The 16,967-nt window shown below is 37.3% G+C and overlaps 1 protein-coding gene across 1 annotated transcript in view; it reads right to left on the reverse strand.

Moving 5' to 3' along the window:
• Positions 1 to 14,135: 14,135 nt before the first annotated feature.
• Positions 14,136 to 16,967, reverse strand: part of GPC6 (glypican 6) — a 697,654-nt gene continuing 694,822 nt past the window's right edge. Inside the window, exons 9-10 of the mRNA XM_072349696.1 lie at positions 15,535 to 15,710; positions 14,136 to 15,093 (exon numbers count right to left, since the gene is read on the reverse strand). Coding sequence (XP_072205797.1) covers positions 14,891 to 15,093; positions 15,535 to 15,710 — 379 coding nt within the window. The 3' untranslated portion in view covers positions 14,136 to 14,890. The remainder of the gene's footprint in view (positions 15,094 to 15,534; positions 15,711 to 16,967) is intronic.

Raw genomic sequence — 16,967 nt, forward strand, 5'->3', positions numbered from 1 at the left:
TCAATATTATTTCAGTGCTAAAAACTGTTTTTCAAATATCATCTCTAACAGGTAGAAGAAGCCAGAACCTTTGCTGGAAAAGCATCTGCTGTTTTCAAACAGATAGCTAGTTATAACATCAGTTTGTTTTTTATAATAGCTCCTCACATTTCATTCCCCTTGAATTTGTTTGCATCTTGATGAGACAAAAATATCACAACAGACTTGCAGTGTTTCATGCAGGCATGAAACACATATCAGAAATCTGGTAGAGAAAATGGTTGTTCGCCATAGTATTACATTTGGTTCCAGCAGGAACTACTAATTAATAGAACCCCGCGGTAGGTGCCTGAGAAAAGAATAATAATTAAAAGGTGTTATTAATAATCATATTTTTCCTTATTTGCAGAAGAGTCTCTGCACCATTGCAGGTAATGTCTTTTTAGAGAGGCAGCAGAATTTGAATCTGGTGCTTACACTTAGCTGTTCTCAGATGAGTAATTATTTTTCCTCCTTTTAGATCATGAAGCGTGTACAGCAAAGTTCCCCTTGCATTATAAGAGTAGCGAATACTTCAAATTTATTGCACCCTGAAAATCATTTTTAGTCTGACAATTACAGAAGTATTGTTTTTTATTTGAAAGCTCAGTTTGTTGATTTTTTTTTAGATTTTTTTTTGGTTTGGTTATTATTATTATTATTTTTGCCTAGAATGGGGAACACAGCACACAGTGCACTTAAGTAGAGTGAATACACTCTCAATTCTGCTCAAAGGTTTCTTTCACTAGCGCTGTTTCTAAACAGCTGATCTGTCTCACCTCAGGGACAGACGTCCCTAGATGGGAACATGCTTCATCTATCTTAGATACTCACTGTGGGTCCAGAAATAGGTCATAGAGTGCCATTAGAGATGCTTAATGGTGCCATTCATCAGCTCCAATCCCTATCCCAGAAAGACATGGGTTTCCTGCTGCTCTGCCAGCTACATAAATGAATGTAATGGAAACCTTGACTTGATGAGCCCTGCAGAAATGTCTAGGACATAACACAGCATCTAGAATATTGCTGAATGTACTTATGTTTGGACACAAAAACCTGTCTTGAGATGAGAGTCAGTTCACCTAAATCTTGTACCAGGCAATGGTGGGATTCAGCTCAGCTGAATTTAGGAATTTGATTCTGTTGCCTAATCTTGGGCCTCTAGTTTCATTTGAAGTTCTTGAGAACATTCTGAACAATGCCTTTAAACTTAAATCCAAATCAACAGAAGAATTCTAAAGAGGATGCATCAAATGTTTAAAGACTTCTTTGGAAATATTAGATTCCTCTGCAAGAATTAAAACAAATCAGAATATAGAAACAAATCTTTTTCCAGTTTCTTAAAGAACAATATTGATTTACATTTTAAGATTTGTGTACCATGGACACTTATGTGAAAAAAGATGGTGTTTATTACAGTTCAACTGTTGCAATGAAAGGTATCATTAAATCAGGTTGTAATCTTATTGACTCAAAATTAAGTGAAAACAGAGTGTCATTCTTTAAACTATTTATCTTACAAATAGTCAGAGAAAGCTCCTGTCATTTTCAAGTGAATATATAAATTACTACTGCCTGAAATTTCATCTTTAGATGTCATGACTTTTGACACTTCCACAACATTCTTCACTTCTCTGACATATTTTAGAAGTGCATTGTTTGCACATAAATATGACTGGAATGAGAATGCTGTAAAATGAACTCATAAACTACTTAAAAGATTCACCTTACCTCTCAGTTCTCCAGTAGCTGGCAATCATGAGGTTAACATTACTGACCCGCAGAGAGCACATTTCATTTTACAGCCAACAAACCACAAGGCACGAGGCATGTTCTTATTTCAGGTATTTATTGTAGTCCATCAGAGAATATCAAATCCCTGTTTTCAACCACCAAGATACATTGCCTTCAAGGTGTGAGTGAAGGGTGATGAGAACGAGAAGAACTGATGAACATGAATAGATTTTTTTAACACATCTTGGATAAAAATGAACTGGACAGTTTCAAGCCAGAGCAGTTATAGTTTTATTCTTTATGCTGTAAAGCAATCTAACAAAACCAATACTATAAAAATAACTAGAATGAATAAGGCATGTCAATGTCTTCACTGAGGTGTCAAGTATTTATACGTACAGTACTGAGTATTGAGCAACAGTGTAAAAGGTTACCCCACACTTCATTACTGCTGTAATTACGACAGAATAAAGTGTGCGTCGTCAAGTGTTGTTTGAGAGACACCAAAGATATAAGCACAAATTTTAGTAGTTAGTATCAAATTTGTTAGATATGCTTCTCCTAGAACTGGAGCCAATGGCAAAGTTTTGCTAACTTCAATGAAAGGAGGACCAGAAAGGCTAGGGAAGATGTTTCTGGTCCTCCATTGCATAGTCTTCACAGAGCAGAAATTACATTGTCCAGGTTGCTGTACCACTTTCTATCTTTAGGTTGAAAGGAGAAGTTACGTTACATTTTCCTTATCCATAAAATATGGGAATAGTTACACTTCCAAAAATAGCTACTTCTGATTAGCTGTCCTTAATGTTTGCATTAAAGGGCTGCATGCAAGCCACTTGCTAGGGCATTGTGCATGACTATACCAGTTTCTAAGCTGAAGACAGCCATGAATCATTCACACAGTTTATTATACTATGATGCCAGACCAAGGATTATTGGTACTGCCAACAGAAAGAAGTAGGAGCAATGCATAATATGTGCACCTATATGTGGAGAGAACGTTTCCCTAGTTCTGTCTATTGAAAGCGTAGCCAGTCAAAATTCAGTGATGTTAGGTGGCAGGTAGTTTGACTCCCTCATTGCTTTCTTGACACTGCATGCCCTAGTTGTTACTGCAGCAAGGTAGATTGTCTGCATATGACTTTCCCAACAAAAAAGCTTTTTCAGTTGAGATATTGTGCTCTCTGCATGTAGTGTTAATTAATCACAGTTTCTATATTTTAATGCAATATCAATCCAATTATGGCAAGATTAATATCAAGGTCACTGTATCTTCTTGTTTAACTGAGGAAAGTCTCTTTATTTCTTGTAATAAAAACAACTGGAAAAACTATGCTTTCTAACATTTTCAACACTGTTTTTGTGGAGATGATACATTGATAAAGAGATTGCTGTGATTTTGAAAAGAACATCTTTAAGATCTAATGAGCAGAATTAAACTTTCATTTAATTATCAGAATTTTATGTACTGGTGTCTAAACAAAAGCAAAGCTTCGGCTATTAATCAGTGACAATCAATTAGACTTTCCAGCAAGTCATTGCAAATTTAAAATATGCACATGAATAAACAGTATAATAACACTATGAAAGGAATAACTTGCCTTATACTGTTGTCAATGAAAATACATACTCATTAATATATGTATACCATAAAGCAAGGGAACTAACAAGGTACACTTTTTCTGAAAAGCATTATATGGATAACATTTGCAGGCAAAAGACAGGGCAAACAGAATTAATCTTTAAGAATGCTAGCTATTGTCTCAGTCTGTTACTGAATATTACAATCCTATCCTAACTCTCAAATGGGTTGTAAATACTAAAAAAGGATTTTTCAGTAGGCAGCAAAAGAAAGTATTGATTTAGGAAATAAAACGTATGTCCTTTTTCAAATGCCTTTGTCTAGTAACACAATATTGCACTAGGCAAAATTGCCTTGGCTGAGCAGCAATGTCTTCTAATGTCTATATTTTAGAAAGATGCATTACAAAAAAATGAGTTTAATAGAAGGTCATTCATTATCTGGTAGTAATTTAAGGTACATGAAAGAAACAGGCATAGCACTACAAATATATATATATATGTATGTAAATGACTGTCAGTACAACCCTTCCAACAAAATACTCTTGCAGTCAAACTTTTCTTACTAATGGACAGGAACACAGCAGTTCATGGTTTAACTGTTCTATGATTTCCAAATATCATCTTTAACATCCTTGGCATGACAAACTGTGAAAGAAACAAGAGTAAGAAACACAGAATTCAATATAACTCTTGAGGGAAGAAATGGTATTTACATTACTGATCGCTGCTTTGTGAAAATCACATTAACTAACTGTTGTATACTGAACTTAGTATAAGACTCAAGGGGAAATGGAAAAGCAATGGATTGAACAGTACCATCTGAGGCTGTCTTGAAAATGTCAGACACATCCCATATTTTTATCCCCAGAGAAATATGAATGCAATTCTACTAATCAAAACGTTGTGGAGAAAAGTGTGAGGAAAGGAAAGATGTGGTGAAAAAGATCCAGTGGCTGCAAGGGTTATCCATGGAGTATTGTGGTGTCATGTCTTTCCTGGATGATGGACAGTGGTGCTATGATTACAGATATGTAATTCAGTGTCAGGTGATACCATAAGTGAGAGCCACTCTCTGTGAATTATAAAATTCATCTTGAAAAAACAACCACATAGAATGGTAGTTCTGATAATCAGAGTTTTAATCAATTCACTGAATTACCCAAGTCAACAGAGACCGATCACTGTAGCCTGAAAGGGAGGAGCCAAGGGTTCTGAAAAGCTTAGTGACCTTTCACAAGTTGTTTTTGCATTCAAAGCAAAACCAAGAGATAATGCAATCCATAACATTTAGACCCCAAATGCTGTGAATGAGATACCACTGAGGTTGCTGTTTTTGTCTGGATAGTTCTCTCCCTCAGTAGATGTTGCCAAATAGCATTTGCAAACTCGCCATTTTCACAGTTAGTTCAGAAAATTACAACAGCATTTGTAGACACAAAAGTTATAATCACCTCTAAAGCAGAAGACCCTGCCTGGGACTCTCCTCATTAGATCTGTATCAAGTATTGTAGTAAACTGAGTCCTTCCAATGCCCTTTTATAAAATATACACTTGTATATTACTGGCTTGTGGCTGTATAGATCTATATGTCTGCGTATGTGAAAATAATTTTATATAATAGATAGAAACATACATATAACATGTGAGCATGCCATTTTCAGAAATACAAAAACTGAAACAAAGTGGAAGAACAGAAGATCTAGGAAATCAGACAATGAATGAGTGATTTACAACTAGGACTTTTGTTTTCTGACACATTTCAAGTACCAACCTCAAAAAGGTGGGCTGATAAAAGAAATAGGGTTTCCTTATTATGGAGTCCCATGAGATAGCAGGAATTACAGCGGAGACTGCACTTCATTACTTTCAGTTTTTAAATGGTTATTTTCTGCCATAACAATCAGTATTAGTTGTCTGTCAGCATTATCCTGTGTATATTACCCTTGCTTTCTCTACTGACCTCTCTGAAAGCATGTACTTTCCTTTCGGTGATGCAGTAAGGGCTGAGACAGACAAAAAACTAAGTGCATTAATGATTAAACCTGATGGGTATTTTTATCACTGCTGTCACTCTTGAGGCATTACAGTAATCTGCTGTCTGCCCTCCAGAGATGCACACCACACTCCTCTCTAACTCTCTTATCCAGCTCTCACCGGCCTTTGGAAAGCATCTGGAATTTCAAGAAAGAACTGTTTGAACTCTGTCCCCTTGTACACATGCACAATGAGGGCAGCCACAGTGTCTGTCCATGGTTAGGAATAGTTGACAGGTTGAAAAGTCTTATAGGGAAGATTGTAAAAGAAACAACATTAGGCAGAATTTCGAACAGTGAATACACGTGGATTTCATGTCAACATCAGGGGTGGTTCAACCCAGAAATGAAGGAGTCATAGCATAGCTTTACCTCATGGGATCCCTCTCCAGGCTCCTCATTCCAGCACTGGCATGAAGAAGAGAAAGGCAGGAGAGAGTCTGGGAGAAACCTGGATTGCCTCAGTCTCACCAGTGACATCCACCTACAGGCACTTAAGTGAGGCCTAAATGACAGACCTTGTCATCCCAGGCTGCCTGTGTGGGGAATAGATATGCTCAAGCCCAGCTATAGAGATGCCTATATCTTCAGACTAACTGCGGAGACCTAGAAAGACAGCCCTTCCTAATGCTGTGCTCCCTGATGTACCTAGTGCTAGATGAGATGACCTTAGGCCCTAAGACACAGCCAGTTTTCATGAAAAAAGTTGGGGTGAGAGGAGAAAGAGTGGGTGGGAAAAGATTTCAAGCCTGGGAGAATGGAAAGGTTACCCATCAGGAAGGCCTTGGTGCTCTTGGCACTGTCACATGTTCTTGCTTCCAAGTTCTAAGTCTTGAATTGAATTGAAAGTGCATTTACAGCTAATAATGCAAAGCTTTCATAATCTGTGTATTATAGCAATCATAAGGCTGTATAAGACTGTAGTGGAAAGAAATGTCTAGTGTTGCATCCGAAGTAATTATTATAAAAAGCTATATACAGAAAAAAATTCAATTGCATTAGCCCTACAGAAAGTGACTTAAGGCATTTTACACACACAAAAAATATTGGGCTCTGTGAAACCTATCTCAAAAATACATCGGAACAATTGTATATCAACGGTATGAATTTTTGATTCTGTCCATGGTACATTACTTCTCTGAAGTTACAAAGCTGTGAAGAATCTTTTCCATGAAAGTTCTAACTCTGCCTTGATACACTGCTATATATATATATGTAAACTGCTGAGTGCTGCTAAATGATGAGACATTTGAAGTAGTATTTGGAAATGGGAGAACTTGGGATTTTGCTTTCACTTTGACTGGAACTCTTGCAAAACAGAAGCTGTATCACTTAGTTACAGGTGTGATATTTTCAAATTTAATTATCTATTTAGCTTCAGATTAGGCTGAAATGTTAGAATTGAATCTGTAGAAATGTATGCTTAATATTAAATGAAATTTTCTCTACTCAGCCCTGTTTCTGTATAAAACTGATTTTATTCTAAACTTGACTTGCATTTGAACATCCTCCCCAGTAACTCACATTTAACTTTGTTAACTACCAATATAGAAATACAGCATCAAATCCAAAGCTAATAATTTGCATGCTTTCAAGTGATGTTCATACGCCTGGAATTGTAGAAGTTTAACAAGAAACTATAAATGTCAATTGAAGCAAAAATAAAGTCACCTGACCTACTTAAATAAAATGCTTTCTTTGAATTTACTAAATGTAATAAAACTGCAAGTGGAAATTAAATGATATTGCTTACCAACAAAGCAAAGTAACCTGGAAGGAGTACGTATATAAAAGTCCATCATTTAATTTGTTCGCATTCCCTGAACACCTGAATGATAACTTTTCATTTGTAAATTTGTGATCAGATTAGAAAAACCTGGAAAGAATCTTCAAAATATTCTGGAGATATAAGCAAGTGCTCCTTTCCCTGCCTCTCCACGCATACATACATTCACAAACGATTTGCAAAATATTTTTACTGTCTCAAGCTCGACTAATAGAATAAAGCTGAGATCTGAACACATCCAACTTCTCTTTGGGCAGATTTTTGAGAGTATTCATGAATCCAGAGTTCATGCAAGAAGACTAAGATAGACTGACCACTCAGTTTTTGTCTGTGCTTTCTAAAGACCGTAACAGTTCATGTTACGTACATATAATACACACACAGCCAATATGAAAAAAAAAAATCAAAGCTCAAAATGTTAAACTACAATAAGAGGAAAAAAAAAAATCCAAATCTCAAAACAAACACTTACAGAACTGATAGTAAATTTTCCTGATGGTGCTACCTCTTGAGGTTATCCTGACATAGAAAATCCATAAATTTCTTGCCACTGGCTTTGTTGGCTCATCAGCACAGTAGACAATGACGCACAAACTATGTGCTATAGTTACAGGGAAGACACAACATTTTGCCACGATTAAATGAGTGAGTCACATGTATAAGCTGTAATGTTATATTCGATTGAAAAAAGGCTCATCAGAATTTATGACCATCAGGATGGTCAAGAGCATATCCTTGGAGCATATGCTTAGAATAGAGAATAAAAACTGAAGGTAGATTTTGATAGACAAAAAACCAACCAGACAAAAAACCACCCAAACCAAAAACCCCCACAACCCTATGAAAAACAAAGACAAAAAAGCCCCAAACAAAATAACAACAAACACAAAAAGAAGTGCCAGATCTCTTTGTTGCTACATTCTCTGTCCAATAATAATAATAATAGTAATAGAAAATGATAAAAAGAGCAGGTTGACATTCTACCAAAAGCATAGAAATTCTACCAAAATCTCTGGGGAAGAGAGACAGGAATAGGGCTGCTGGTAACTCCAAGACAAAAAAGGATGTGTGGCTTGAGGAGTAGGGAGAGATACAGATGGGAATCATAGAATCACAGAATTGCTCAGGTTGGAAATGACCTTCAAGATCATCAAGTCCAACTGCAACAAATGTCTGTCTTGGGCCAGAATGATGCTTTGAGTGGAGAATGAGAAGCAGAGAGGGGAAAAATGCCAGAGCTCGTCTATAACCTGGTGTTTGGGATACTTGGGAACTTGGGAGATCTCTGCTAAATCTTGGTTCAACTAGCAGAATTGGATTTCTCCTAAATCCACATGAGGGTCATCTTGATAAGAAAGCACACTAGATGCACAGTGAAATCACGTTATTTTTGTGAGAATGTGAAGGACTCCTGCTATGAAATAATTGATATTTTTATGTAAAATGTTAGGAAAGACACAGAAGTCTGTTTTAGGTAGTAAATTCTTCCTCACATACTGAAAGATAAGTAGATAAAGTACCTGGAAACAAAGAAGAGAAGGGGGGTGGGGGGGTCCTGTAGACACTGGTTTGTGAAGCTGAACTGGGGTCTTTGCTATGTACACAAGTGGATGGTTATAATTACACAGAAAATTCACTGACAGTAGATCAAAAGTAAGAGCTAGAAAGAAGTGAAGAACACTAGATGTCCTTAGTGTGACTTCCACTCCCTGCTATTGTTAGTCCTCCTATTATCATCTATCTACCTGGCATCACTGTGAAGTCTTTGCTTCTCTCACTCATTCTTCAGTTGTTATATTTTTATCCAATTATAAATTTGTACTTTTTTTTCTCTCTCAATTTTAGTAGATTTGTCTTCCCTGGAAATTTGGTATTTAAAGACCCTCTGAGTTACTGACAGAGGCACTTCACTATATCCAAGATAAAAAGTTGCCATCCTGTACCTCATTTTTGCTATCAAATCTTTCTTTTCCTCATCCCTCCCTATGGAAAGGACAACTTCTTTTGCTAAGACATCTGTTCTTAGTTTGATAAACAAACGACACCACTGGATACTGCCAAGCACTTAAAGCATGAAATCTCACAGATTTCCTGGTGCCAGAATAAAGGAGGAAAAGCAAGCAGAAAAAAATAAATAAATCCAGTGGACCACGAAACAAGAGCCTTTCATCCTTCTTGCACTGTTAAGTATCAATTCTACAGAATTAAAAGTAAGTTGAAATGAGAGCTGATTGAAACACCGACCCATTTTTTCTTATTCTTTTTTCTTTTCTTTTTTAAACTGGTTTGATTTAATGATGTAGACTTCAAGCTATGGACAAATCCATGTGACTTTTTTCACCTTCTTGGCAGTATAGAGACCTCAGCTCTGGGGAAGATGGGCATGAACTGTGACTGCTTTGAAGTGAAATTTGGACACATGGGTGAAGACAATAATGTCAATTTTACATGGATAATGTTGCTGTCTTCCTGAAAGTCAGAAAGACATTGAATATGAGTAACTTCCATAATAAAGACTTATTTTCTCAGCCTGATTACAGCGAAAATCTCCTGAAGTTGGTGATAAAGCTCTCAGTTTCCTTAGCAGGGATGTGATTTCACTCAAACAATACACAGTTTGCTAAACAGTCACATGGGATACACAATCAGAATTGTAAACTATGTAGTCATTTCAGTAGAGAAGTAGTAACTTCTGTTGACAACTGCTTCACATTCACATTACACTGGCAAATAACCTACAAGTGACTGCTTACTCACATTGTTCAGCAGATTTGAATATAGTGGACTGCTGGAAAACATTCTGACAGAATAAATTTGAGATAATCTCATTTGCCTGATGCTAGATGTTTATTTTTAAAGTCAATATAAGAGTTCTTTGTTCTCCATCAGGTCTTCTATACTTTTTAATGGATGAGAAGAGTTAACATCATACTGTTTTTCTTCCACACACTCTATTACTGCAGCACTATGGACTTCACCATTTTTTTCAGAGGAGTCATAATAACACAAGTTAACGCAGTCATCACAGCCAGTGTGAGTAGCTGGAATGGAAACACTGCCTTATTTGGTACCCTAATTTTCTTGAAAGTATACATACAGTGCTATTGCATTTTGACATCATATTCTTAAATCTATAACTTTGACTTAGCCTTTGAAATTTCCCTTTGAAATTAGGGGTTTTGCAATGCTACATGATGTTTCACTATTGTTAACCCTTTTAATTCTCACAGAGCAAGTTTGAAAATCTGTGGCTTCATAAATAAATACTAGCAGTTTTAGAAATGTGAGTTTATTCTTAATATCTGAAGCTTATCCAGATGTTTGTTTCCATAATGAAACCTGCAGAAACCTGATTTTCTCATCAGAATCATTCTACAGTTTTCTGTGTTCGTTCCTGATGGCTTATCTTTGGAAGTGAATTAAAAACAAAAAACACAACTCACATCAGTGCTGTAATTTATTTTTTCATGTTAGAGTAATAAAAAAGTCTCAGTGAATAAGTATAGATACATTTGGTAATGACTCAGGGTCAGTTAGTAAACTGAAGGCAACTGCTGCCCATTGAGACACTATGAACAGCCCATCTTCAGCAGCAGCTCTTGATCATGGCCGTCTTACATGGAAGCAGCTCAAACAAGTTCACACAGCCGTGGGAAGGCACAGCTGTAATGGTGCTTCCTAAAATCACGCAGAACTGGGATGATTTTTGTATGATGACACTCAGATTTTGGGAGCTTTCTCTGGACAGAGCTCTCTGATGCTCTTAGGGAAATGAGATAGATCAGCCCTTACCAGAACCCTTAGGCATAGGTTATTATTGTTATTATTGTTCAGTGGGAAATTTCTACCCTCCCTTTCCAACTACCTTTTCTGAAATGCTCGAGATGTAGCCAGACCTCAAACAGTCTGTGCTGCAGTTACAGAAGTGTGTACTGTGGCATTAATAGAAAAATCTGCTGTACACTAAACACTAAAACTTTGGTGACAATGCAAAATGGTTTTGATTAACATTAACACAAAGATCTCTAGCACTGGTTATATGATCCATTGCAACTAATTTTTTTAAGAGCCTCCACCTTAAAAGAGCATAAAATGGAAAGAACTGGGTTGCACCACATACAGGGGTTACACAGTTAAAATATTTTTCCTTAGGACTAGAGTCTTCTTTCTTATGCGGGTAATTGTCTTCTTTATTATTCCTTACTTTATCAGCTGTTGGCAGAAGAGAAATATTTGAATTGCAGCACACAAAAAAATTACCTTGAAAGAAGAGTTATTGGACGTAAAGGAGGTGCAAACAGAAGCACTGGAAATTATGTAGATTTTCACATTTATGAACATTACTTTTTTTTTTTCTTTTTCTTTTCTTTACTTTCTTCCCAATCTCATTTGGTCTGTGGATTTAATAGCTCTCTTAATCTCAGGAAAATGCAGTGCATAAAGAGAGTATTCAACCTTCTGGGACTATTAAAGAAATGTATGCTTAATACCTCATGCAAAGGGATCTCCATCTCCTGACAAGATATCACCATGCATAGTAGGAAAATAAGCAGAGAAATAATAAGGAAGATGTACATTTCTGACAGAACTCCCACGGGACAATCACATTTCAGCAGAGATTAGCTGGGCCCATTGTTTCATGAGCAGTTTGTAAGATACAGTGCAAGTAGCGCAGGGCCTCCCCTACAAACTCCGTGTTAGAACATTTACCTCCTCCCCCACTGAGAGCAGCCTTTAGCAAGCCCCCTGTTCTTGGTGATTCCTTTTACTCCTTGCACATAATCCAGAGGTCTACAAATAGGTGGAAGCACAATAGATACCCAATTTGGTCATCAGATTGCTTAAATCTAGGCCAGAGTTAACACAAAGACCCTAGGAGTCCATCAGCACCTTAATCTGCAGTGTGGAGAAACTACAGTGGAGGAAATGCCTTAGAAGCTGGATTTCATCACCTGTTGACAAAATTCCAGAACAAGGATAATCAGATGGAAATAGTATCAGTTTCTACTGAGTAAGAACACAATGGGACAATAAGACAAGGTTGTGGAGAATTAATGTCACGAACACGATGTGTACACTGATAGATAAAGATGAACCAAAGAACTCCCTCTTTGTAGAGGATGATATGCAAGTTCAGGAAAAATAAAAAGGAAGTTCCTCTGCTTGATGTCTGTTATACCATAGTCAACAAACAAAACAGAACAAAAGGTTGTAAGAATTGGTTTTAATACTGCTTAACTTCCTGAAAGCATTGAATCATGAGATCATCTCTAGAGTGAGCTATTAGAGTGGCAAGAAACACTGCTAAGTCTGGTGTAAGACATGCTTGGTCTGAACATATTCCAGTTACTCTTTGTTGTAGTAGGCGTTTCTGGGGAAACGAGCTGTGATGTGGATAGGACCTCCCTTGCCAATGATTGACATATGATGTATTCCTAGGGGGTGTAGACGAAGTAGATAGCGGCTTATTTAAACTGCTAACACACACAATAAAACGCCATTTAGCTATTCACCATACTGGTGTGAATGCGTAGTTAAATGAGCCCCGGCTGGTCTAGGTCGGATTCGCGGAGGCTTAATGCTTGAGTCCTGATGTGAAATGAACCACAAGTAACATGCTTGCACACCAGATTGGGCCAAGAAGAAGAGATCGTTACACTGCAAAGTAGACAAATTGGAAAATATAAGAATGTATAAGAATGGATTATGAGTGGCTCAAGACCTATGCATTATTAGACCTACTACACAGTTTGTAAATACTTTTTGGTAAAAGTGCTTAAGCATCCTTTATCCTCATGTGCTATGTGTTTTCTACTTTAATGTCATGCCTAAATCGATATCTAATTATAATTTGACAAGAAAAAGAGATTACAATAGTTATGATCTACCTGCTCTGTTGTTAAATTGTAATGTGGTTGGCTGGCTTTAAAGTATTTCCATAACTTATTTGTATCATTTCTAGAGTCACCAAAAGAATCAGGAAAAAAGCTTCTGCAGAATCTTTTCAGCACTACACAGCATTGTCACAGAAGCTCTTTTTCTGTAGCTGATGGAGGAGGGAAGTCTTTGATGTCTGTTTACTCTCATTTGTCCAGGATTTAAATAGCTTCCATCTCTGGTCTTGCAACCAGATAAAAATCAAGGAAACTGTAGCCAGGACCACATCCATTCAGGCAATGATTATTAAAGCAATGTATCCTTGAAGAATCTGAGAGTACATTTGCCATCACAAATAACATCCGTGTCTTTCTTTAGGCCTGTCACACAAACTTCCATGCTCACATGAATACACAGAGATGAGAGAGATTTTCTCCCACACTCTGCAAATCTGTTAAGAAATGGACAACTGGATATGTAAAAAATTCTCTTCTTTGATTTTTGTGCTGACCAGTCATTAAAGGGTTGCTTTTCAGAGTAGCACAAAAGCAGAAGAGCTGGTTGACCAAACATATTTTATTTTTTTTACAAAGAAGTGTCAACCCTGAGCTTGTAATTAAGAAGTTAAAATCTGTGATTTATATATATTTATATATATAAAAATAGATGATCATACTAAGACTAAAAAAGTGAAAGAAATCTCCATGTCAGTACTATATATTTGTTTGTTCTGAAATTTGTAGAAGAAATCCCTGTGATACTGAAATTAAGCAATATGAAAGATGTAGTTAGATGTGAAATACTCTATCGATCTGGTCGCCATTGTTAGTCCATTAGAGAACTGCCATCTTGGTAGGATAATAAACATAGTAGCAGAAAGCCCTAATTGATGTCAGAACAGTGATAAAAGGAAAGAGATTTTATCACAAGAGATTATTTTCTGCCCAAACCCTTGAGGGGAGATTTGCCAGGAGAGTTGTTTAGCATTACCACCATGGCTGATGGTAAGCTAAGTGGAAATTTGTGCCAATTGCATAACATGGATAAACACTAAAAGAAGCTAGGCAAAATCGTGCTACTATTCCTTTTCTTTTTCTTTTTTTACTGGGCATTAGGCTTTAAATCCTAAGGAACTGTAACATGACATTCTGAAGATAGTGGAGTTACTGTCATACTAAAAGAAGAACTTGCTTTTCAGCTTCTCTACCTTCATATCAATCTGAAGTGGTTGGCAGGTGGATTGCAAGACATTTACCATTGAGCTGAATTTTTGTGTTGGAAAAAAATCCAGACTGCCTCTTTATAGCATCGATCATTCCAATGACCTGAATTACTCTACAGAAGTTCCTAAAGGAAACCTGGCTGTCAGTGAGAAAAGTTGCACTTTTTTTTCTTTCTCGTCTTTTGTTCTGTTGATTTTTGAGACTTACGGGCAGCAGCCTGGAGTTAGGCCCAACTCAGAAAGAAAACTGCTTCATTGGTTTCTTCTCCCCCCACCCCCACTCCTTTTTTTTTTCATTAGGGGAAAAAAGAAAAAAAATGTTCACTGTAAGATCCTTTTACTTCTGCAGCATAAAAGGAAATTAAGCTTAGAAAGTCTCCTGTAGTAAAGATCTGAGAAAGAATTCTCTCAAGAATGGATATCGTCTTCAGAGATATCTGCAAAAAACAGGAAGCAGTTCAGTCTGGCACCTGGTGCTCTTTGGGAAAACAAAAAGGGAAGCAGGTTGCAGTACTGCTCTCTTCGCATAGAAAACTGCAAGTGTTTGTGGCATAGTCCATTGTCCAAGAGTGTAAGAAAAGAAGGAAGTTGGCTGTTTCTGTAGCTAAAACACAGTTTCTCTGACCAGTTCCAAGATTATCTCCATTGTCTCTGCAGTACGAGGCTGATGAAGGCGAAGAGCAATGTCTGCAGTGACTGGCTGGGTTGTGTGGCTGAAGCCTCCACCTCTCTCCTGTCTGAGTCAACAGGCGGTGCTTCAGTCATGATGAAATCAAACTCAGTGGGACAGATGTCATCCGTACAGCCGCTTCCACTGCCAGAGCCACTTGTCTCATCACCTGGCACAAGGGAGTGAGGAAAACAGGGTGAGTGCCTTGGGTTGAAGTGGTTGTCCCTTTCTCCATTCTTGTCCCACCTAATACCCTGGTGGGGATGAACACCTTAGTAAAGTGTTTGGAATGGTAAATTTCGTTCAGCAAAGCATCCAGACGAAAGCTACCATGATTGATACACCTAATTAGGCACTTAATGTGCTGAAATGCCCTTTTGAAAAAGGAGCAGACTGCTGTCATAATGGAAAGCTCTCAGTGTCTTGATGCATTTGATATGATGATAAGCATGAGAAGAAAATGAAACCAGTGGGACAGAAGAAGATTTTTTTTTTTTTTACGTTGTCAGCAGCAGAAAGCACAAACTCCAAGGAAAACCATTCAAATAGAACTGATTTATAAATGTATTTCAAAATTACATTTATTTAAAGAGGGCTAATAGTTTCTTACTTGTATCCTGGAAGTTGACATCATTTCCATTATACGCATTCTTCAGTTTATTTGTCATGACACGTAAGGCCATGATTTGTTGTCGAATGAAGGTGTCTGGCCTTGTGATGTCCACATCTACTTCTGGATTGTTGATCTGGTTGGTCAAGCCATCATTCATAATCTCAGGCAAGTATCTATATAACATGATGAACGATTAGTTTAAATGCAGTACTTTTCAAAAATAAGGACTGTACAGTAAATGCTGTGCTAAGCAATTTGACACCGACAATGATTATGCAGTTCTTAAATGGCTCCAGTGAAACCATGTTAAAAATATGTTTTTAATTTTACAGACTCTAAAGGGTCTTTTTAGTATCCTGGCTGCGTGGAAAGCAGAGAGGATTTAAGCTATCCAAACTCATAACTATTCACACACTCCCCAGCACGTGCAGTGACTGTAATCTATAGAAGAGATTCACCAGCCAGCAGTAAGTCACTGCACGTCCTGTACTGACACAAACAGTGGTACACTAAGTATTCAACAGTGCATGCTACTGCTTTTATTTCTTAGTGCATAAAAATTATGAATTCCTTTTTCTGGGACAGTTCAGAAGCCAATCTTGAGGCTTTATGGCCCTCCTCATTTAACTGAGGCACTTAATTCATTTTCTTCTCCAGTCCTTCTTTGCATCCTTTCTTTTGGCTATAGTGAACATCATATCCAGCCTATCTATCTGACATCCAGACCCACAAATGGTGGTGTGAATTTGGTCTCCCATATTCTCTTTCATTTGCTCTGTATTCCTTATAAACAGGCTATGATTTCTTATCTCACACACTTTGTGCATAACATATTTAAGGCATGCCATTTGCTATCCATCAACATATCTGAATTTTTATTCAAGCTCCTAGCTTGTTGTTCCTTTATTACTGCAGCATTCCTTGCTATGACCTTGGCTAATGCAGTCTAATGCTGCTCACAGGCATCAAGTGTGCTTTCGCAGATCTCTCTCTCCTACAAAAATCAGCCCATTACTCCAATCATCCTGCGGTAAAAGTCTTCATCATCTTTTGTTAACTATGCACACTTTGTCTCCTGCTGCTCTCTGCACTTAGGAAACTCTCCTTATAGGCATCTGCAAAGCTACCTTATTTCCTGCTTTGATTCCCTGTTAAAAATTATCTGTGCGTTTTACGACAGCTGGGCTGAAAAAGGACTGGCATTATTCTCTGTGCTGGCATGGCTTCATGAGAAAATACTGCATTCCTGTTTCCCTGCTCTCTCTTCTTTGTCTTTTTTTTTTTTTTTAAAGTACTTTCTTTGCCTCATATTTAGGTTGCAAGGGATTTGGGGCTGATCTAAGCTTTGTTCATTGTTCATTATCGGGTTATGATCCACTTTGTAATTAGCTAACAAAACAAGCTAGTCTGCTGATGTCTGTGGGACATCT

Source organism: Excalfactoria chinensis, chromosome 1 (assembly GCF_039878825.1).
Source record: "Excalfactoria chinensis isolate bCotChi1 chromosome 1, bCotChi1.hap2, whole genome shotgun sequence".
Lineage (NCBI taxonomy): Eukaryota > Metazoa > Chordata > Aves > Galliformes > Phasianidae > Excalfactoria > Excalfactoria chinensis.